This window comes from Hordeum vulgare, chromosome 2H (assembly GCF_904849725.1).
Source record: "Hordeum vulgare subsp. vulgare chromosome 2H, MorexV3_pseudomolecules_assembly, whole genome shotgun sequence".
NCBI classification, from domain to species: domain Eukaryota; kingdom Viridiplantae; phylum Streptophyta; class Magnoliopsida; order Poales; family Poaceae; genus Hordeum; species Hordeum vulgare.
Window position 1 is genome coordinate 652,234,969 of NC_058519.1, and position 23,732 is coordinate 652,258,700.

The following is a 23,732-nucleotide window of genomic DNA, read 5'->3' on the forward strand; positions in this document are numbered from 1 at the left end:
TCATGCTAATCTTCCTATCAGACCTTATGATCGTACCCCCGAGGAAAACGCCAGGATAGCAAAGGAACATCATGATGCGCAGATGAAAAAGAAGGAACCCGAGCCCCGCCCGGAATACACCGAGAAGCAAATAGCATGGGCAAAAGACTTCATGACCCTTCCATCACAGTATGACTTACACCATAAGCCTGATGACTATACACGTACATTGCAGAAGGAAGTGAAAAATAGCAGATCACGTGCAAGTGCAAGTGGGAGCAAATCAAGTTCAACTACAAGCAAGAAAAAATCAGACGTTCCTCAGCTTGGACAACAGGCCAAACAGTCGATCCCACCCCTCAAGGTGTTAACCGAGAATGTTCCCCCTCCGGTGCAGGGGCTATCTTTTGAAATAGCAAAGGAGTTGGCGGCTGAATGTGGTGTCTCGGTTGAAGATTTGCTGGCTTCCCAAGACGACATGATACCCAAGGCTGTGGTAGCCCATAAGCCACAGTTTGTCATGGGAGAGCCTTTGGTCAGCAAAGATGATCTCCCAACAAATATGCGTTACTTGCATCAATAATACTTAAGTGAATCAAAGAATGGGAGAACGATGATCGTGCTGAGTGTCCCACGGGAGTACTACGGCCGCCTCGAAGAAATCCATATTGACTTTGATGAACTCTTTCAGATGTACAATGGCGACGCCCTCGACAAATCGCTTATGAGTTGCTATTGTCTGTAAGTTTTTCAATTCGTTGTCTACATATAACTTGTTTAGTTATTTCAATTCATTTTCTATATATAACTTGTACTCTATTATGCAGAATGAAGATTCTGGATTGTAAAAGTAAGAACATCCTAAATATTGGGTTTATTGACCCAGATAAAATACATATAGCGACGCTAACTGATAAACCCAAGGAGACGAAGGAAAACCTTCTAAGGTTTCTAATAGATCAAAATTTCTGTGACCACATACTGTTTCCATACAACTTCAGGTGAGGGTCTTTACTCTGTTGTGTCCATTCACTTATAAGTGTAATTGATAAGTTACTGACACACACACACACACACACACACACACACATATATATATATATATATATATATATATATATATATATATATATATATATATATATATATATATATATATATATATATATATATATACATGTGCAGCTTTCATTGGATTTTGTTGGACATTCAAATTGATAAGGGAAGAGTTGATGACTTCGACCCATTATCGAGACCCTTGGAGCAGTTCCAAAGCCTGCAGTACATGCTCTAAGGGTAATTTCACTCATTCTTGCGCTCTATCGGTCTCTTTCGATGATTTTCTGATATATCAATTAATGAAAAACTTAGCAAATCATTATCCTTGTCGGGCAGGGTTTGAAAGCGGTTCAAGTGTGTGACTCCCGGTAACTTTCCTGAGAAGCTGACCTTTAGAGCGGCTCAGGTAAGTAGTAGTATGATATACTTCTATTTTCAATACATTTATGATGCTAGATTATTATTTTGATTATATATATTCTATTCTCGTAAAGTGCGACCAGCAGCCACGGGGAACGCATCTATGCGGATACTATGTTTGCGAGACCATTCGCACGTTTACCTCTGAGCACAAGGATCACAGATTCGACGTAAGCAATGAACATTCACACCTCTATTTTTACCCGTCATTCTTTGTTATCATGATTGATATTCATATTCATCTCCTCTTCTTATATAGCACACGGCCATGAGGACGAAGGTCCTACCAAAGCAACGCGTGATTGCTGTTGCAGAGGAGCTTGCGGGATTTCTGAGGACGGAAGCTATAGATGACAAAGGACGATTTAGTGTAGCTAGGGGCCATTACTGATGTTCGTCCATGTAATCGAATAGACGGGCTCTAGTCCCGATAATTCAGATCTCCATATAATTGTATATATATGCTCGCTTGTAAGATAAGTTAATCTTATATATATATATGCATAATTATTTCTATTTAAATTATATGAAAACTAATTCCCGAACACCAAACGAGGCATCACGTTAATCTCCCAAACACCTAAACCCTAAAACCCTAAAACCCAAAAATAATTTCATTCAAAAAAAAAACCAAAAATAAGCAAAATCTGAAACTCTTTAGTCCCGGCCCTTGTAACGAACCGAGACTAAAGGTCCTGCCCCTGGGGCGCTACGAGGCGCCCACGTGGAGCACCTTTAGTCCCGGATTGTAACAGGGCCGGGACTAAAGGTTATGCCTTTAGTCCCGACCCTTTAGTCCCGGTTGGTGAACCGGGACTAAAGCCCCTTACGGGCCGGGGCTAAAGGCTCCGTCCCCACTAGTGGGATGTGTCCATCAAGAGGATCCAGTGAAGTTTGTTTCACTTGCTCCTTGTTTATTTTATGTCATTTTTCTGTTCTTTTTAATTTTATGCGGTTGTTGTCTTTGACTGGCAACCCCACCCCCCAGTGTTAATATATGGTTACTCTTGGTCAATCTTGTCTGTACTAATTAGTCGAGCTCATTTCGAGGCTTGATCTAAAAGAACTATGCATGTGGTAACTGGTAAGCATAACAAAAGGCCCTCCTGAGCCATTGATAAAGAATGGTAATTTGGAACATTAATTCTCTCTCATAAGCAGAATTAAAACTGTCAAACACGGAACAAAACTAGAAACAAGGACGACTTCTGATATTATTAAAGCAAACAAGCCACTTCCTTCCATACAATTCTCAAATTCTAGCACATACAAGTTTATTGAGAGATACCAATGCGTTGCCACGAAAATCTAAACATTTCATTACTAAACAACACGATAGATCACCAAACCACCTGATTTAGGTTGCCGGTATGAACCAACCGTTCCAGAGTGACTTATTAAAAGGTCGATCGTAGGCTACCGAGAAGTAACAGTTGGACAACCGAACTGAGAAGAATAAGTTGCCTCTATCCATCAAGGCAATCCTAGGCGACGGTTGCCTGGACGAGAGAAAACAACCTGCATGAATGATATATATATATCAGCCAGTCAGGCATCAGAACCAATGCCTCCTTTCCACAAAAAGGTGAAGGTTCAGAAATGATTTGGCATCATTTCAAAATTCCGACCAGTACAATTTTATTAAGGAAATATTTTGATTTGATTTGTGAAAATGAAATAATTTAGGTCTTTCTCAACAGAAAAATTTCAGCATTTGATTTGTTATTAAGTTTTATGATTTATTGCAGTGAAAGCTAATGGTCACTGATTTCCAAAATGTCATCCTTTTAAGACTGGTTGGAGCATATGACTTCCCTTTGCTTAGAAATAGCATAGGTAAATACTTATGTACATAGAGCATACATACATACATATATACATACATACCTGGTAATCTCCAAGTGCTCGTGACTTGAAACCAGCCGCAGAGAATATGAGGTAGTACTCCCATATACGGAGGAACCTTTCATCAAAGCCCAGGGCCAAAACTTCACTGCAAGAAAAAGAAAGGGATAAGAAGTTAAAACTGACCGAGCAACCAACTGTAATATAATAGTGACAACATATTTACTTGCTCAATGAACATATGGTACATAGTTATATACACTAGTCCTCTTTTCACCATTTTTTCGTAATTAACTGTACAACAATATTCTTCTAGTGAATGACAAAGTGATACATACTCTTTCTTGGCCATGAAGTTGTCCCTCCAGTGCATCAGAGTTGTGTAGTAATTGGGCCCAATATTCTCGACATGCTCTATGCTACACTCATTGTGTAACAAGATCAGGGAGGTTTAATCAATGGAGATCCATACATGGCCATGAAGTAATTAACCAATCAAGGATTGATCGATTGATGTAAAACGTACCAGAACCTTGATGACGTTGTCATGGCAGACATTATACGAGCCAAAGAAGGAAGGCAGCCGCCAGGGAATATGTATTCTTTTAGGAAGTCTGACCTTTTTCTGTATTGCTCATACCGTTCCTCTGGAACTGAGATGAACTGAATGCACATGTGTAATGGTTAGTTCATGATAAACCTAAGGTCTTGTATGGACAATAAGGATTATCTTTCATTCCTTTTTTCAAGCCAATCCGAAAGAATAAGGTCTAATCCTCGTCTTGTGCATCAAAAGTAAGGCATCTACTCCCTCCGTTCCAAAATAAGTGTCGTCGTTTTAGATCAAAATTTGAACTAAAAGACGACACTTAACAGAGGGAGTACTACTTAGTTTGTATTCATGGGGATAGTGGAATCCAGCCATGAAGTCGTTTGGAAATATACTTAGTTGTTGATGCACTGACCTGGAGGACCAATATCCCATCTTCTGCCAAGTAAGACTCACAGCAAGCAAAAAATTCGTCCATGTATTCATGGCCAACATGTTCAATCATACCGCTGATTTACATAAGAGGAATATATACATTAAGTGCAACAACAAGCATGCACGGGTATTGTAGAAGTCACAACGCACATCCACAAACACTTACCAGCTTATGATCGCGTCATACTTAAAAGGTGGTATTTTACGGTAGTCGCACAGCAAAAAATTTATGCGGTCCTGAAATTAATAACGATACACGGTAGAATTGTTAACTAAAATTTCACCCTGTCATAGCATATAAGCTGGGGCAAAACAATACTAATTTTCGCGCACATCTATATTGGCCACATATGGTGGAATAATTACTGTTGAACTATTAAACTGGACAGGTATTGCGTAAAGGAGGGAGTAACATAGAACTAACCTCTAAGCCAGCTTCTCTTACTTTTCTCTTAGCGTATTTATGCTGCTCTGCCGACAAAGTGACTCCAGTGTATTTGCAGCCAGTTTGCTTAACCGCTTGTATTGCTAAACTTCCCCAGCCGCTACCGATATCAAGAACATGATGCCCCTTCTTGACTTTAGCCTTTGATTAAATGTGTATTTTGCAAGAATGAATTACCATCAGATTGTGTTGACAATAATTGTCTAACTAGTAATCAATCTAATAATGCAATCTCTGAAGAAATGTAAGTATTACCTTGTTGATTAGAAGGCTAAGTTTACGTTGTTGGGCTGCTTCTAAGCTTTCGTTCTCCTAGCAATTTAATATTAGTCCACGAATTAATAATGCTACTCTGCAAAATCTACAAGCCGCGGAAGAAAATCACAGGATTTACAAACCTTGAAAACAGCACAAGAGTAAGTCATCGATTTATCCAGAAAAAGCGAGAAAAAGTCGTTACTCTGTACAAATATATAAAAAGAAAGATTGAACTATTAGTTCTATCTGGTATTTCGACGTATGGCAAGTAATGAATGATAACAAATCTTTTTGTTAGGACTGGAACACAACTAAAATCAATTTCAGTAAGATCTGCCATAATTCTGGTATTACAAATTGACCTAGCCAGCTAGTTATCTTAATCATGATGGAATGTATAATAACAAAAGATGAGTCATGAGTACTGACAAGATCATAGTGCTGAGAGATGTTTCGACGAGTTTGTGTTGCAGTGTTCTTCCTCGAGGTCTGGCGCAAAAAGTGTTTAGCATATGCCATTTGAGCTATTATATGGAAGGGTGACAACCACAATCTGCAAACCAAAAAACATTAAGTACACGATTAATCACAAACGCATACTCATAGGTACTACATCATTTCTATGAAAGAACTCATAGGAATCTAGTGGACAATTGAAGGCCTCCGAACCCTTTTCTGGCAATGCGGCGGTTCCTACGATCGTCTCTGTTAGCAATGAGAATCTGCAAAGTAATAGGTCATGGATTTGAGATGTACTGAACAGGAAATAGCTCTACCCATATGCTCATGGACTACGATAGAGTTTTACCAGGATAAGATTCAGAAGGCCTTCTCTCTTGTCAAGAACAGAGAAACAACCGTCAATATAGGCTTCTGCCAAGCCCATGCCTCCTTCTATGGCAACCTGAAAGTCATGAGAGGGCCAGGATAAACAGATGTGGTTCAAATGAGAAAGTTGTACAAAGTAACCGCAGTGGAGTATATAGGAAATTAGGAATCGTGCATGATAGTCAGAACAAGAAAAGAGAAGATAACCTTCCAATAGAACAAGGGGCCATGAACTTGGATGACAGATTTTACACGGCATTTGTCGCAAGCTTTACCAAAGCTGAACACGCTACCTCCTTCCTCGACCAGTCTGTATAAAAACAAATAAGGTGAACAGATCATAACTAGACATCACGTATTATCTCGACTTCATACGAGTACTCACGTCAAGTTACCAATGGATATGTATTGGTTGAAAAATCTTGCAACTAGAAGGCGCGCACCAGCCTCGGTCCATGAGGGAATCATCTTTTTTGGGTTCGGCAGAAGCTCACATTTCTTTCCGAGCAAACCTTGAGCTGCTGCTTTCCCGGACTGCATCGACTCAATATGTCCAACACAAAAAGACCTCACACAACTATTTCATGAAATAGTCACTCTGAATTATGTGATTTAGTTTTTTTTTGTGGGCAATTATATGGCTAGTTATAATTATGATAAGATTAGTTACGTTTAGCTCTGCTGAACCCTTACGAATTTAACATGTAACATTATGGTTCATTCTGCGACTCAGGTCTAAAAGGAAAAATGGACAGGTTGTGCATGCAAATACCTTCAATCCGTCTTCATGGAAGCCATGACCTATGATAAAATGCAGAAGAGACATTTGAGACCTACTGCTCTCTTTAGATCATTTCATACCTAACTTTAATAATGCAGTATATAAAAGTATATCGTATATATGTACAAACTGAAATTCATGACATAAGTTTTTTTTAGGGGAGAAAATCATGAAACAAGTTACCTTGATATGCCCCACAGAACCATATTCCCCTCTTTCCCTGGATCTGATCAAGCTGAAGATAAGCCTTTGCCGCGGCCACAGACGGAACAGGAAAGCTTGTTTTCCATTTAAGCAGTACATGTTCCGGAACACAAGGGGGATTGAGTGTCACCAGGAAAGGTCTGACAGATTCAATTTTCTAGAAGAACAAAAAAAAATATGCCACAGTCAATAATTAAGCAATTCATTTATGTTGCTGGAGGGGTTAGGCTGAAGCTTCCGTTTTGCTGTTATTTTGTGAGCCTGCTCTACAGGGTGTTCTGAGTTCTAACAAGATGATTTTGTTTTTCATTTGGTTTCTTCCTTTGGGCTGAGGAGGCGTGCCTAGTTCTGAGGACATGTAATACGCACAAAATGGTTTCATGCCGAACGATACATACGAAAACCAGATAATTTACCTGAATTTGGTTTAGCCAGTAAGTAACAGAAAAACCCCTGCTAGTTGTCCCCAGGAAATTCAAGGCGCTCCATGCCGACGAATTTTGGGGCATCAGCTTTTGATCGCAGTGGAGGTATATATCCCTGCAACATAAACGTGTCAGACAACCAGTAGATCAGATCAAACTTTATTTGTGTTTCTTTAACAATAGTAGGCAGGCTTTACCTATGGACATACTGATAAGCACCTAGAATTCTCCGTTCGTGATGGGAAGCTTCAACTCCTAATACTTTGAGAGCATTGGGTGCATGGACCCCAAGGATGATACTGTCATATGTTTCCTCTGAACCATCCTTCTCCAAGACTTTGTAGCCAGATGCTGCCAATGCCAAGATACATGATTGTTTCAGTTAGTGAATCAATAAACTAAATATGATGACACATTTTTTGTACAGTCAATCAACAAACAATAACGCACGTACATACCTCCATCAAGACTTAAAACAGATTTGACCCGACTTCTGGTTTTAATTCGACAACCAATGCTCTCCAATTCTCCTTTTACCTGCAATAGTCCATTGTTCAGTCCCTGCATTTGGCTGCAGCCAAATCCTAAAGAGTGTAATAAATATCATGTGCGACTTCTACCTTGCTTACATAGGACTGCAAATGAGGCTTGACAGTGGGCAACTGGGAGTGACAAAACAGCTGAGTGTAGCAATTTAGTCAGCTTTCAAGTGCGCAGAAAATGGGATGAGAAAGGAACATGCATACAAAGTATCTAGGCACCTGAAGAAGGCCATGGTTACGGAAAAATGACAGCACCAAGAAAGCAGACAGGCTCAAAACATCTTGTGATGGACATGACCACATGCCTGTGCAGACTGGAATCTGCACCAAATGCATATTTTCGTTTCACTAACTCAAAACAGCATAAACATGAATTTCTGATCACAATATAATGTGCGCATAATTACAAATTGTTTTGTGTGGAAATAGTCATAAAATTTCTGCAACCTAATAACCAACCATACCGACTTACCGTCCCTGCACTAATGTAGGTGTGAAAACTGGCCATTGAGGACTTGACCCAGATTTATTTATAATTTGAATATTGCATCTAAATTTCCCATATTTATTCAAAAATTATAGTTTCTCTCCAGAGTTTTATATGACTGTTAAATACAGAATTCTGACGTGAGATTTTGCCAAAATGAAGGGTTGCTGGTACACTAAAAGAAGACATAAGCAAGTAGATTCGATAGAAGCAGTACAAGATAAGCTTCTTGAAACGATAGGGAATATCCATGCGAATGAATGAACTGCCCCAAGGTCTCATTACGGTCCAGATCAGGGTTATGTTCATGGTCACCCAGGTACCTTCATTTCAAAGATCGAACCAGCGAATTAACTGTCATCATATTGTATAAACACAAGGCATCCAGCTACGAATGGAAGTATTATATATGCACATGAGAACTGAGGGGGTGGACTTCTTACGTCAGAGCATCATTCTTAAACTTGAATATCTTACAGACCATGCGCCAGAAACTGGGTTTCAGTATGTTGGTTTTTTGCGCCAACAGACCTGAGATACCGTTGCCATTGCCCCACTCACATCCTCCTCCGCCGCCTTTCGATTGTGTGCTCACTGAGAAAGACATATCCGAGCTCTCCATCTCCACCCCGAGCCCCTCTAACCATTCCATCATGTTGGCATATGTTACCTATGTTGATGCATATAACACAACAAAAATCTTCATGAGGAAAAAAAATATAGTATCTTATAAAGATCTTCCATGTTCAGTCCAGGGGTTACAAAGTCCTATACTATTAATTAACCAGAGTAAAATATAAACCAATCAAGATTGTAACTATGCACATTGATCAGATATAAACCAATATGTACAACCACAACTGCATTTCCAACCACAAGCATTATAGATTTATAGTACTCACTCCGTCTCAAAATAAGTGTCGTTGATTAGTGATTTAGTATAACTTTGTGCTAAAGTTGTACTAAATGAGTGACACGACACTTATTTTGGGATGGAGGGAGTACTATGTAAAAAGCATAACAATATATGTCTTAGGCAGTCAATGTGGCTCTTTTCGAAGGATGAACAACACATGAGCGCACACGCTAAATGGACAGGGGTATCCTAATTCAGAGATTAGCGCTGAATTATCAGAAGCAAACAAGAACTCTGATTGCTGATATCAAGCCAGATACTGCAATGAAAGCCTCCCACCACTGGTTAATGCTCTGTATGGCAAAAACTTCTACCTCCGAACTCTAAGTAAAACATCGTAGACACACACATACACACTTAAACAAACACACACACATTCAGACAACAACATTCAGCCAGGAATATCTTTTGGACAATTTTTCAGTGTAATACTTTTCGAGAATTTCCTTCTTCCTCCAAAAAGAAAACACAATGTGTTCTACCCTCTGAAAAATAGAAAATGAAATCACAAGCCTTATAAGCATTCTCATTCAGTGGCAAATCCACATTTAATTTGGGTACTCAACTGATTACCCGTTTTTTTTGGTAAAATCAATATATACATGTACAGATCTTGCAATAAAAAAATATAAATTCATTTATTTGACTACAAAACGTCAAATTGAATACACAAGATTGAGTTCCTGGCACCGCCACTGCTCTGTTGTGAGTTGTGGCAGCCAAACATTTTTGTGTACTTGTCAAGAATCAAGCCAGGTGAACCATAATGAACCAGTTATGCTAGAAAAAACTAGCTAGTGTTGTAGAATCTTCCCACTCGCAAAGGTCGAGCATGAAAATGTGATGATATTTGTAGTACTTGTAGTAGAAACATGAGTTTTCTTTGTGCTTAGAGGCACTCCACCGAGCACCTTCCGTGCGACGAGGTACGCAGGGGCGACACTAAAAAATATAGCATGGGGGGTGGGGGCAGCTACGGGATGCAGATCAAAAATAGATCGCCTGACCTTGCGTAGCTACTCGATAATGAGGACCAGCTCACGGCTGATGTTCTTCGCTGCCTCGGAGGGCCTGCTTCAAACGACGGCGGCAGGGCGCTCCGGGAGACACAGGCAGAGAGCTGCAAGGGGGGCGCCTCGTCGGGGTGGTCGAAATTGGCCGCCGCGGCGGAGTACAGCGCGACCCCAAATTGTCTGTCCGATTTACGTCCAACGGACAAAAAACAGTAACCCCTCCATTTCACTTAGTGCGTTCGGGTTTTTTAAGATCTAAGTTTAATCATATATTTAACCAACAAAAAGAATTAAGGTGAAGGAAAAAATTATATCATCGAATACGTATGAAATCAGTGATATAATTTTTGCTCTAGTTACAATCGGTCTCGTTGATTAAATATATGATAAATTTAAATCAAGAAAAAAAAAGAATACAGTATATTACGAAATGGTAGGAGTATCATTTTATTACCTGTTCTATGTCCATTTAATCCTATTTTCAAACTGAATTTGATCACGATTTAATTCAGAGCGGACACAAATCGGTTTTTCATTTGTGTCGAACCATGCAGTGACGGAGCTTCATGGGCCAACGTGTGCCATAGGACCCAGCTCACAAGAAAATTTTGTATACATTGCTTTGTATTAGGAGAGTAACTAGTTAGACCAACTCTAGCAGACCCCACAAAACAGCCAGCCCGCAAAAAATCCGACGACTATACGGGTTTGGGCTGGTTTTTCTGTCAGAGCAGACACTGCAAACGCGGCCCGACCCGTAATTTTTTTGCGGTGGCCCGTAAACGCGACCGCTCGACCGGTATAACTGCGGGTTCGACCGCTCGATGCGGGTCAAAACACTATCCCTCCGTCACCGCGAAAAGCCCCCCCCCCCCACCTCACCGCCGGCGCCTCCATTCCGTCGCGTAGCCGCTCCAATCCACCGCCCTTGATGGCCAGCTCCGGTGGCCGTAGGAACGACGACCCCGAGAGGGCTCGTCGCGTCAGATCCGACGCCGCCCATAAGCGCGCCGCCCACCGGTACACGTGGTGGGGCCTGACGCCGCCCCCGTCGCTCCTCCGTCGCGAGACAGAGGAGTACGACCGCGTGCGCGGCCGCCTCTTCTTCGACAGCAGCTCATTCGAGGCGTCAAGCTCGCGCTCGTCCTCCTCCCTCCCACCGGTGAAGAGGGAGCTCGAAGAGCTCCCATCGGTGAAGATGGAGCCGGATGCCAAGGCGGTTCCGGAGCGACGTGCCGGGGCCGTTCTCGGACCATAGGATTTCCTTCCTCCGGCGGAGGCGGATAGCCTTCTGCCCGTGCTGCTGGCGCGGAGTGCACAAGAGGCGGAAGAGGACCAGCAGCGCCGTCGGTGGGAGGAGGAGATCGACACCGTGCTCTACGAGCAGGGTGTCGCGTCGGCCATCGCCTTCGGCCACAAGGTGGAGGAGTGGCGCCGCGAAGCGACTGCGCAGAAGCGCATCTACGTCGAGCTCTCCTCCGACGAGGACGACGATTGAATGTAGGATATCTACTACTGCACGAGCTCGACTCCTGTGAGCTCCATTTTGCATAGTGCGGTAGGATAGGTACTAGCTCTGGTGAGCTCCGATGAGCCCCAGTAGGTGATGCCCCCCTCTAGTACTGAATGTAGTTTGTATGATCATGACTGTGGTTTCAATTTCGTCCGTGAATGTTTATTTTTCAAATTATGCAGTTTTATTATGCGGGTTCTGTTCTGCAGCGTAACTTTTCGTCCCGCAAAACCCCAGTTCGTCGAACTGCAAAACGCGTTTGCAGGTCGTGATTATACAGGGTCTGCTAGAGTTGCTCTTAGCGAGCACTTCTTCGGGAGCCTCTCAACGATCACTCTCGCGCGCCGTCACTTGGCGCGTTCTCAGCCGTCGCCAAGTGTCACGCTCCGAACGTTTCGTTCGGGGTTTTTTTCGCACATGTTTTCGGCTTTTTAGAGTGATTTTTTTCTGGATTTTTTTGGTTCTTGGGATTTTCACCGGTCTTTCGTAACTTTTGGACAAAAAAAATAGTCGCGTTTTCTGTTTTTTAGGGGAAAAACTCGTTCTTTGTTTTTTTTTTTGCGAGAGTCACGGTTTTGCTTCCACGAGAGGCATGGTTTTGCCTTCGCGGGATGCACTACTGTGTCTCTCGGAAAGAGAAAAAAAAGTGTTTTCTGTTTTTTTTTCGAGACGGACGGTTTTGCTTCCGCGAAAGGCACGATTTTGCATTCACGAGAGGCACGTCCATGCCTCCCGGAAAGGAAAAAAACGTGTTTTATGTTTTTTTTTAGAGGCATGGTTTTTCTTTCACGAGAGGCATGCCCGTGCGTCTCCCGTAAGGGAAAAAAAGTGTTTTTTGGTTTTTTTTTCCGACAGACACGATTTTGCCTTCGCGAGAGGCATGCCCGTGCCTCACCCGAAAAGGGAAAAAACGTGTTTTCTGCTCATTTTTTTCGCGAGAGGCACTGTTTTGCCTCACCGAGAGGAACGGTTTTTCCTTCCCTAGAGGCACCCGTGCCTCTCGGAAAGGAAAAAATATGTTTTCTGTTTTTTTTCTATCACGTGAGGCATGGTTTTTTCTTCCGGTTTTTTCGTAATATTTAAGTCATATCTAGATGTGTTCTAGACAGACTCATTTGAAAATGATATATATCCCGTTGGGCTCATGAATTGCAAATCAGATACGGATGTCTGTCTTTTCGCTGCAAAGCGGACAAAATGATCATCTATTTGCTCGTTAGAGTTGGCGTGGAGTGAAAAGGTGAGAGACGATTTTTTTTATTTTTTTTGTAGATTAGATATGAGAAAGGTTGGTGTCGCACCTTCAGACGTCCGCATGTTTAGATTTTCAGTAAATTAAAAATAAACCATTTGATATCCTGAAATGCAAAGGGAAGAATTTTTTGCCTTTCCAAGAAATATTGGGATGTTTGAACTTCTGAATAACGAGCAAGTTTTACAATCCTTTCACAACATTTTTTTTTTTTTTGAGATATGAAGTTTTCGTCCACCTTTTTGAAAAGAACTTTTTCAACCAGAAGGCATACCACCTCTGCGAACTAGTGAAAGACGTTTTTGCAGTTCAATGTATTCTTCTCCCTAGAAAATGGAGCAATGTTGACAAGCCTTGTAAACATTCTCGTTATGAAAGCTGAATGTTTTTGTATAATTTCTTCGTTCGAAGTTACTTGTCGATCTAGAAATATTTTAGTTTTAGATACATTCAATATTTTTATTTATACCACAAGTAATTCGTTACAGAGGAAGTACTTCAGAAAAGAAGATCCCTTTTCCACCAAAAGCCATAATGTTTTTCCTTCACTCTAAAGAACTGAGCAATTCGTTACGGAGGAAGTCATCCATTTTTATCCAGCGTGAATATCTCTTTGGCGGTAACGGAAGCATTTTAGTTGATGCATGTCTCTAGACGGTGGGGGGCAGCGTTACCAGCAATCAGCTGAGCGTCGAGTTCTGTGCTAGGAAGGTTCAAACAAAACAAAAAGCTGTCTCAGCCATGCATTCCAAAATCCAAAACGGGAAACTGCAGAGGGAGTATGAAATGAAGGAGGCACCAAGGAGCGGAGTACACGAATGATCCAAGTCGACCGAAGTGAATGCCGTTACTCCAAGAGGATCTGGTCCGCGGCGGCATCCTGGCTCTCCTGCCCGGAATTACTGCTTAGCATGGGCTCTGGTCGCCTCAAGGTGGTGGACTACTGGCAGGCCTTAGCTAGGTCGCCCTCTTCCTCTCCCAAAGGTCTAAAAACGGCTATCATGCTCATCACCTGAGAAATCTGGAAGGAAAGAAATGAGAGAGTCTTCAACAAGAAATCCTCTCTGCCGGTGGTGGTCATGCACAAGATAAGAGAGGTAGCAAAAGATTGGATTCTAGCGGGAGCAAAAAACTTGGCGGATCTTGTGGGCTGATCTGTTTGTTGTTTTTGTTTTTTTCCTTTTCCTTTGGGATGGCCTAAGCCATCCCCACCTTGCTGTTGTTCTTGCTCCTTCTTTATGAATATAAGGCAAAGCTTTTGCCTCGTTTCAAAAAAAAAATAAAAATGGACCGAAGTGGAATGCATGTGTACGGACCTGGTTGAAGGCCATGAAGCCGAGGTCGAGCTTGAAGCAGCCGGCGCGGCCGTCGACGTCCACCGTCCTGGCGTGCCCTCCGAGGCGGTCCTCCTGCTCGTACAGGGTCACGCGCAGGTCGACACCGCCGCTGACGGCAAGCATCAGCTCGTGCGCCGCCGCCAGCCCGCTCACCCCGCCGCCCACCACCGCCACCCTCATCGTGCTCCTGTCGTTTATCTAATAAGTACGAGTAGAAAACCTCCTGGCCTGCTGCTCTCTGCTCTCTGCTCTCTCGCCCTACCACGGCCCTCTTATTTAACTTGTAGGAGTTGGACTGGTGTAGCCTCGCCGTACCACGGCCCCGCAGGTAATGACGAATTGATACCGGAGAACGAGCATCACGATCTTGCGTGTGTGCGACGCCGCGTTACCATCGACCGGCCGTATGTGTGTAATTCCGTGTTTTGATGCTTTTTTTAAATTGTTTCGAATATGAAGATAAAGGATTTTCCTGCTTCATCTCTCCCTATATATATATATATATACTCACGTTTAATATACCACATAGATGATCCGATTACACCTCTTTATCATTTTTAATATACTTGATTATTGAATAGTAGATATCCCGAAGTGAGTTATGTGAAAAATCTCATTTGAATATCAATATTTTATAGTACTTGCACATATATTGCTTTTTTATACGTAAAAATGGTATATTGAAAAAACTGATAATTCTACTGATATTTTTTCACACTATTTGTACTGAGGTATCTTAAAATAATTAATGAGGTATAAAAAAATAAAGAAGGGGTATAATACATTCGTATGTTAGGTATTTTAAATGTGGGAGTACATACACCCAGGAGTATATAAAAGGAGTCATATATATTTATATACAGAAGCGCTCCCCGTTTTATTATTAGGAATATATATTATATATATATAATATATATTCCTAATAATAAAACGGAGAGCGCTTCTGTCGTCGCGGTCATTTTATAAAAACATCCCTCGCTTTTCCAGTATTCAACCCGCACTCTGTTTTTGAGTCAAAAAACGAATCTTTTTTGCATTTTTTATAAAACCTTCTCATGTTTCAGGTAATCAACCCGCAATCTGGATTTAAGTCAGAAAACAAATCTTTTTTTCATTTTTCCGAAAACCCCTGATGTTTCAGGTAATCAACCCGTCCTCCATATTTTAACAAAAAAAACTAACTTTTCAATTAATCAATCCATATTTTATCTAAAACAAAATTATCCATATCTTTTGAACCGTAACTCCGATTTTAAGATGTTATATATGAAATTTGATTAAAAAATGTGTAGAATCTAAATAGGATGTTATTTTTAGCTATTGAATAATTCTTAAATATTATTTTTGGTGCAAACTTAATCTGTAGTGCATGGTCTTTTTTTCTCTCTTTCCGACGAAAATACAAATTGCAATAAACATTCATTAAATTAAAATCAAATTAAGAGGAAAGAAAACAACGTTAACAACACATGCACACCTTTGGAAAACCTCGTGGGAAGAAACAACATATTTCTCATCTTATTTCGAGTGATTGTATATTTAAACGCGTTTTTATTGTGTGAGCACTAAAGCCATCGCCAGCAACACAAATGTGATGTCATGTGAAAATATATTACACTCAGAGCGTGTGTTATTTTCTCTTCCGTTGCAACGCATGGGTTCTTTTGCTAGTAATAATAAAGCGCGGAGCGCTTCTGCCGTCCGTCGCGGTCATTTTGCAAAAAGACCCCTCGCTTTTCCAGTATTCAACCCGCAGTCCATTTTTGAGTCAAAAAACGAATCGTTTTTTTCATTTTTTAGAAAACCCCCTGATGTTTCAGGTAATCAACCCGCAGTCCATTTTTGAGTCAAAAAACGAATCATTTTTTCCATTTTTTAGAAAACCCCCTGATGTTTCAGGTAATCAACCCGCAGTCCGGATTTAAGTCAGAAAATAAATCGTTATTTTGCATTTTCCCAAAAAACCCCTGATGTTTAATCAACCCGCCTCCGTATTTTAACAAAAAAAAAACCTAACTACTCAGTTAATCAATCCACGTTTTATCTAAAACAAAATTATCCATATTTTTTAAACCGTAACTCCGATTTTAACATGTTATATATGAAATTTGATTAAAAAAATGTGTAGAATCTAAATAGGATGTTATTTTTAGCTGTTGAATACTTCTTAAATATTATTTTTGTTGCAAACTTAATCTGTAGTGCACGGTCCTTTTTTTCTCTATTTCCGACGACGATACGAATTGCAATAAACATCCATTAAATTAAAACCAAATTGAGAGGAAAGAAAACATCGTTAACAACACATGCACACCTTTGGAAAACCTCGTGGAGAGAAACAACATATTTCTCATCTTATTCCGAGTGACTGTATCACTAGTGGGGACGGGGCCTTTAGCCCCGGCCCGTAAGGGCTTTAGTCCCGGTTCACCAACCGGGACTAAAGGGGCGGGACTAAAGGCCTAACCTTTCGTCCCGGCCCTCTTACAAGCCGAGACTAAAGGTGCTCCACGTGGGCGCCTCGTAGCGCCCCAGGGGCAGGCCCTTTAGTCCCGGTTCGTTACACGGACCGGGACTAGAGAGTTTCAGATTTTGCTTATTTTTGGGTTTTTTTGAATGAAATTATTTTTGGGTTTTAGGGTTTAGGTGTTCGGGAGATTAACGTGATGCCTCGTTTGGTGTTCGGGAATTAGTTTTCATATAATTTAAATAAAAATAATTATGCATATATATATATAAGATTAACTTATCTTACAAGCGAGCATATATATACAATTATATGGAGATCTGAATTATCGGGACTAGAGCCCGTCTATTCGATTACATGAACGAACATCTGTAATGGCCCCTAGCTACACTAAATTGTCCTTTGTCATCTATAGCTTCCGTCCTCAGAAAGGTCGCAAGCTCCTGTGCAACAGCAATCGCGCGTTGCTCTGGTAGGACCTTCGTCGTCATGGGTGTATGCTATATAAGAAGAGGAGATGAATATGAATATCAATCATGATAACAAAGAATGACGGGTAAAAATTGAGGTGTGAAAGTTCATTGCTTACGTCAAATCTGTGATCCTTGTGCTCAGAGGTAAACGTGCGAATGGTCTCGCAAACATAGTATCCGCATAGATGCGTTCCCCGTGGCTGCTGGTCGCACTTTACGAGAATAGAATATATATAATCAAAATAATAATCTAGCATCATAAATGTATTGAAAATAGAAGTATATCATACTACTACTTACCTGAGCCGCTCTAAAGGTCAGCTTCTCAGGAAAGTTACCGGGAGTCACACACTTGAACCGCTTTCAAACCCTGCCCAACAAGGATAATGATTTGGTAAGTTTTTCATTAATTGATATATCAGAAAATCATCGAAAGAGACTGATAGAGCGCAAGAATGATTGAAATTACCCTTGAAGCATGTCCTGCAGGCTTTGGAACTGTTCCAAGGGTCTCCATAATGGATCGAAGGCATCAACTCTTCCCTTATCAATTTGAATGTCCAACAGAATCCAATGGAAGCTGCACATGTATATATATGTGTGTGTGTGTGTGTGTGTGTGTGTGTGTGTGTGTGTGTGTGTGTGTGTGTGTGTGTGTCAGTAACTTATCAATTACACTTATAAGTGAATGGACACAACAGAGTAAAGACCCTCACCTGAAGTTGTATGGAAACAGTGTGTGGTCACAGAAATTTTGATCTGTTAGAAACCTTAGAAGGTTTTCCTCCGTCTCCTTGGGATAATCAGTTAGCGTTGCTATATGTATTTTATCTGGGTCAATAAACCCAATATTTAGGATGCTCTTACTTTTACAATCCAGAATCTTCATTCTGCATAATAGAGTACAAGCTATATATAGACAATGAATTGAAATAACTAAACAAGTTATATGTAGACAACGAATTGAAAAACTTACAGACAATAGCAACTCATAAGCGATTTGTCGACGGCGTCGCCATTGTACATCTGGAAGAGTTCATCAAAGTCGATATCGATTTCTTCGGAGCGGCCGTAGTACTCCCGTGGGACACTCAGCACGATCATCGTTCTCCCATTCTTTGATTCACTTAAGTACCATTGATGCAAGTAACGCATATTTGTTGGCAGATCGTCTTTGCTGACCAAAAGCTCTCCCATGACAAACTGTGGCTTAGGGGCTACCACAGCCTTGGGTATCCTGTCGTCTTGGGAAGCCAGCAAATCTTCAACCGACACACCACATTCAGCGGCCAACTCCTTTGCTATTTCAAAAGCTAGCCCCTGCACCGGAGGGGGAACATTCTCGGTTAACACCTTGAGGGGCGGGATTGACTGTTTGGACTGTTGTCCAAGCTGAGGAACGTCTGATTTTTTCTTGCTTGTAGTTGAAATTGATTTGCTCCCATTTGCACACTTCCGCTTAGTATCCTGTGCGCGCGGCGGCGGAGACGGACGACCCAAGTCCGGCGACGGTGATCGAGATGGACTCGTGTTGTGCTGGCCGACGTCATCTGGAGGGCTTGGAGATAATGGAGGTGTAGGTGACCCGCGACGACTCGGAGGCGGCGTTGTCCTTGGGGCCGAGCCTGGAAGCTTGATGTAGTTCTTGTCCCATAGGATGACTCCACCCAGTACTTCTCCGAGTGTCCTCTCATCTTCGGGTCCAGCTATGTCGACCTCCATATCATGAAACCCCGTCACGATTTCATCCACCCCGACTTTAGCAAAGCCAGTTGGAATCTCACGGCCATGCCAGCGTGCATCAGGGCCAGAAGGTAAAGCTTGTGCGACGGCCACCTTCATGGATATGTTCTTGAATTTCTGATGGAGTTCACATGATGTTGACTCCTTGATTCCATCCATGGGGTAGCCGGGACCGCCCTCTATCATTCTTCGTGCATCGTCGGGCGGGGCCTCAGATTCAGCCATGCTGCTTTTCCGCTTAGATGGGGCGTCGGTAATATCAAGTGCAGGATCTTCCTGGCGCGGTACTCCTCTAAGCTCATCAATCTGCTTCTGTTGCTCGTTAATCCTGGCAAGCTACTGGTTGAACTTGTCATTCTCCTCAGACTGCTGCCGCTTCTTTGCTCTCTCTCGGCTTCTGTAAGTGTCTTGGTCTCTGGCAAACCCAAGCCACCACGGGTAAGAAGGACCGAAGCCTCGCGTTCGTCCTCCATGTTCGTCATTGCCAAGGACCAGTGTGAGCAAATCTTTATCTCTATCTGCAGTGAACTTTCTTTTTCCCTCCTTAATTTCTTTCACTATCCTTTTCCAATTCTCCCTGGGTATCCTAAGACCGTCATTGCAGATGAGGTCCCCTGTTTTTTTGTCGTACGACCCACCATGCGCAAGGAACCAATTTCTTGCTCTCAATTCCCACTCATCACGGAGTGGTTCAGGTACGATGCCTTTATCTAGCAGATCTTGCTCTTTCTTGTCCCACTTTGGGATGGCAGTCTCATAGCCCCGTGGCCCCAGCTTGTGGTGATATTTCTTTTTGTCGGCATTTATCTTGTTCTTTTCTGATAATGCCTGGGCATCTTCTGACTCCTTGTACTCTTGAATTGTCTTCCAGTGATTCGCCTGATTGGCTAGATACCCCTCGAATACTGGCACTTTCTTTGTCTTCAGATAGTTTTTCCATAGCTTCTTCTTCCAGCTACGGAACAGTTCAGCCATCTTCTTTAGAGTCCACTCCTTGACTTTGGCCCTCAGTTTGTTTGCGGCGTCTTCATTCTCACATTCTGGCAGGTTGAAATGTGACATGAGATCATTCCAAAGATTATCTTTATACCTTTCGGCGACATAGTCACTATCGGCTGCCCCTTTGCGCTTGTTCCACTCCCGAACGTTGATCGGGACGTGATCCCTAACGAGAACTCCGCATTGCTTCTTGAATGTGTCAGCAGCATTCTTAGGAAGCTTGGGTTCGCCCGTAGGCATTATCACCTCAAAGGTGTAATGCGTCTGTGCATCCAACTTTCTAGTCGGGCCTCGTTTCGTAGCTTTGCTCGATGTGGAGGCCTAAGAGGGAGAAACATTCGTCAAATGAATGTATATGTATACAATATGGAGCTATCTCCAATATTTTTCACATATTACAAGTGATTGTCGAACTTCATATGTATACCTCGCAGGACTTTATTATTTCTTCACCGGCTTCTCCATCAGTGGAGCTATCACCTTCTCCGTCATTGGAACTATCTCCTGCCCCATCGGCTTCATCTTCGTGTCGCTCGACCTCCATTCCATATCCGGAGTCGTTTAGATATGACGACGGAGATTCAACTGGTTCAACGTCGGGGCCGTCTTTGATTATATCTTCGAGAAGTTCTTCCTCTTCGAGGTTCCTGATGTGTGGATCCATAGTTCTGCAAAAAATGGACATTTGATTAACTAATAAACTAGCAAACTATATAAGAGGGGTTGGAAACTTCGAAGTGTCGTTTTATATAGGAGGACCTTTAGTCCCGGGTCTTGGCTAGAACCTAAACTCTAAAATACCAGCCGGGCGGAGCCCAGTCCCGGACACTTAAGCATATACAATAGCAAAATTAAACTAGTTATATTAATTTTCTTGCTATTAACACTTAAGCATATACAATAGCAAAATTAAACTATTAACACTTAAGCATATAAAATAGCAAAAATAAGCAATGATCTAAGAAACACTATTAACACTTAAGCATATACACTATACAATAGCAAAATTAAATGACCAAAAAAATATTTCTTCTTCTTGTAACCCTAAACTAATTTTTCCTCTTCTTCTATTTCTCATCTTCTTCTACTTCTTCTTCAACTTCTACTTCTCCTCTTCTTCTACTACTTCTCCTCTCCTCTTCTTCTATTTTTCCTCTTCTTCTCCTCTCCTCCTCTTCTTATTCTCCTTTTTATTCTTTTCTTATCCTCCTCTTCTTATTTTCCTTTTTCCTAATTCTACATATTACTAACCCTAATAATCTAGCACAAACCTAATAACAATAGGAATTAAATGACAAATAAAAATTCTTTTTCTTCTTTTCTTCCCTTTTACTTCCTTTCTTCTCCTTTTTCTTCCTTTCTTCTCCTTTTTCTTCCTTTCTTCCCTTTTTCTTCTTTTCTTCTCTTTTTTCTTCTTTTCTTCTCCTTTTTCTTCTTTTCTTCTCCTTCCTTTTTTCTTCCTTTCTTCTCCTTTTTCTTCCTTTCTTCTCCTTTTTCTTCTTTTATTCTCCTTTTTCTTCCTTTCTTCTCCTTTTTCTTCTTTTCTTCTCCTTTTTCTTCTTTTCTTCTACTTCTTCTTCTACTTCTACTTCTCCTCTTCTTCTACTACTTCTCCTCTCCTCTTCTTCTATTTTTCCTCTTCTTCTCCTCTCCTCCTCTTCTTATTCTCCTTTTTCTACTTTTCTTCTCCTCCTCTTCTTATTTTCATTTTTCCTAATTCTACATATTACTAACCCTAATAATCTAGCACAAACCTAATAACAATAGGAATTAAATGATAAAAAAAATCGTTTTCTTCTTTTCTTCCCTTTTTCTTTCTTTCTTCTCCTTTTTCTTCCTTTCTTATTCTTTTTCTTCCTTTCTTCCCTTTTTCTTCTTTTCTTCTCCTTTTTCTTCTTTTCTTCTCCTTTTTCTTCTTTTCTTCTCCTTCCCTTTTTCTTCCTTTCTTCTCCTTTTTCTTCCTTTCTTCTCCTTTTTCTTCCTTTCCTCTCCTTTTTCTTCTTTTCTTCTCCTTTTTCTTCCTTTCTTCTCCTTTTTCTTCTTTTCTTCTCCTTTTTCTTCTTTTCTTCTACTGGCTGGAGTGTTGGCGACGAGGGGGCGGGGGGCTTACCGGCCGGAGGTGTCGACGGCGCGCGGCGAGGAGGACGGCGGCGGCGAGCAGGACGACGGCGACGGCGAGGAGGATGGCAGGCGGCGGCGAGCAGGACGGCGGGCAGCCTGACGGCGTCGTCGAGTTCGTTGCTGTGCCGCGCCGGGAAGGAGAACGAGAGGAAGAAGAAGAGAAATGGACGATTTGGGTTCGAAATTTTCTAGCTCCCGCTTATACAGGTGGATCTTTAGTCCCGGTTCGGGGCTCGATCCGGGACTAAAGACCCCTTTAGTCCCGGGTGGAGCCACGACCCGGGATTAAAGGCCCTTTTTCAGCAGAGCAAAAGGCGGGAAGCAGGGGCCTTTAGTCCTGGGGCGTGGACCGAACCGGGACTAAAGACACCCTTTAGTCCCGGGTGGAGCCACGACCCGGGACTACAGGCCCTTTTCCGGTAGACCAGAAGGCGGGAAGCAGGGGCCTTTAGTCCCGGGGCGTGGCAAGAACCGGGACTAAAGTGTTGCCTATATAAACCCTCGCCCCTGCCCACCATATCCCCTGTTTTTTGGTTGTTGAAGTGTGACCATGCCATGCTCTTGCCATTCTAGTTCATGCACATGACGTGTTCGATGAAATGCCCGAGCCACTCTACTTAAGCTTTCTCCTCTCCAAGCTCGACCTCCAAGCTCCATTTTCCTTAATATTTATCTAGGTTTGGCCGTGCACCAACTGCACAAGTGTTTTAAAAGGTTAGCTAATTCATCCTTTCATTTGTCACTGCTAGTGTAGCTCATTTCAAATGCTCAAATTAACTTCTTAGAGTCTGCACATGCGTAGGGTGTCGTCCCGTGCCCGTCCTCACCATTGTCGATCGCCCCGTGCCGATCTCGTCGCGAGCACCACCGTGGTGAGCCTCTTGTTCTTATCTTCTTTCTAAAAGAAAAAAAATCTTACTTGTATGATTTAGATACATACTTGTATAAATTACTCACTTTCATTATTTTTTGTTATTATATAGTTCGATGGTTTTGGTATCCGCCTCCGTCGGCCCTCGTCCTGTCTATGATTCGGATATGGTATATATTATATTTTATAACTATTTATTTTATTTAGTGTTTATACCAATTATGACGACCAACGTGACATGTATATTTTTAATCTAGGAGGTATGTGAACCGGAAATTCCAACCCACATAAAAAATCTTGTCGAGAAGTTAAATTTGGTTGAAAAAGAAAACAAATACTTGAAGAAAAAAATTAAAAATAATTGAGGATAAGAATATGGAACTGGAGTTGCATGTCGCCGATGTCATCGATGATCGCAAGATGAAGGTCGATGTGATGCGGTTGAAGATGGATGCAATGCGCTTGAAGATGGATGAAATGCGCTTGAAGATTAGGAATATTAGAAAATATGACATTGATAAAGAGGCTTGGTATCATTATGTTGTTGGGTCAATTGTTACCTTAGTTACGATTTTGATCGCGTTTGTTGCTGCATTTAAATGTTTTACATAGTTGTTTGTTGTTTTATGAGAGAACTTTATGTATTTATTTTTTGCAATAATAACATGATGAACTTATATTAATTTGGTCATATGTTCTGCAATGGTTTTTTGATATATTTAATTTCATAATAGAGATGAATCGCCAATGATAATATTTAATTTCATAA

General features: G+C 41.6%; 1 protein-coding gene across 3 annotated transcripts; it reads right to left on the minus strand.

Moving 5' to 3' along the window:
• Positions 1-2,644: 2,644 nt before the first annotated feature.
• On the minus strand, positions 2,645-14,512 carry LOC123428429. 3 transcript variants are annotated; one of them, XM_045112633.1, is made up of 24 exons: positions 14,269-14,510; positions 8,702-8,928; positions 8,476-8,581; positions 7,991-8,092; positions 7,850-7,909; positions 7,688-7,766; positions 7,427-7,580; positions 7,221-7,344; positions 6,784-6,961; positions 6,592-6,620; positions 6,205-6,353; positions 6,027-6,129; positions 5,800-5,895; positions 5,661-5,713; positions 5,421-5,544; positions 5,132-5,194; positions 4,989-5,045; positions 4,713-4,874; positions 4,455-4,525; positions 4,269-4,362; positions 3,830-3,966; positions 3,642-3,722; positions 3,346-3,451; positions 2,645-2,976 (listed from the first exon to the last, which is right to left on the minus strand). In XM_045112633.1, exons 1-24 carry the CDS (start codon positions 14,467-14,469, stop codon positions 2,932-2,934), a joined length of 2,601 nt encoding a protein of 866 aa, XP_044968568.1. In that variant the 5' UTR covers positions 14,470-14,510; the 3' UTR covers positions 2,645-2,931. The 3 variants fall into 3 exon arrangements, with proteins under 3 accessions (XP_044968568.1, XP_044968571.1, XP_044968569.1); XM_045112636.1 differs by lacking the exon at positions 14,269-14,510 and adding an exon at positions 10,182-10,292; XM_045112634.1 differs by lacking the exons at positions 4,269-4,362; positions 4,455-4,525 and having other exon boundaries at positions 14,269-14,512.
• Positions 14,513-23,732: the final 9,220 nt, after the last annotated feature.

Excerpts from the sequence above, each read along its gene's own strand:
- LOC123428429 (XM_045112633.1), bottom strand. The coding sequence starts at position 14,469 with ATGAGGGTGGCGGTGGTGGGCGGCGGGGTGAGCGGGCTGGCGGCGGCG. Across the intron at positions 5,714-5,799 it reads GCCTTCTGAATCTTATCCTG|ATTCTCATTGCTAACAGAGA; the intron begins GTAAAACTCTAT and ends ATTACTTTGCAG. Across the intron at positions 5,545-5,660 it reads CGCCGCATTGCCAGAAAAGG|ATTGTGGTTGTCACCCTTCC; the intron begins GTTCGGAGGCCT and ends TTTGGTTTGCAG.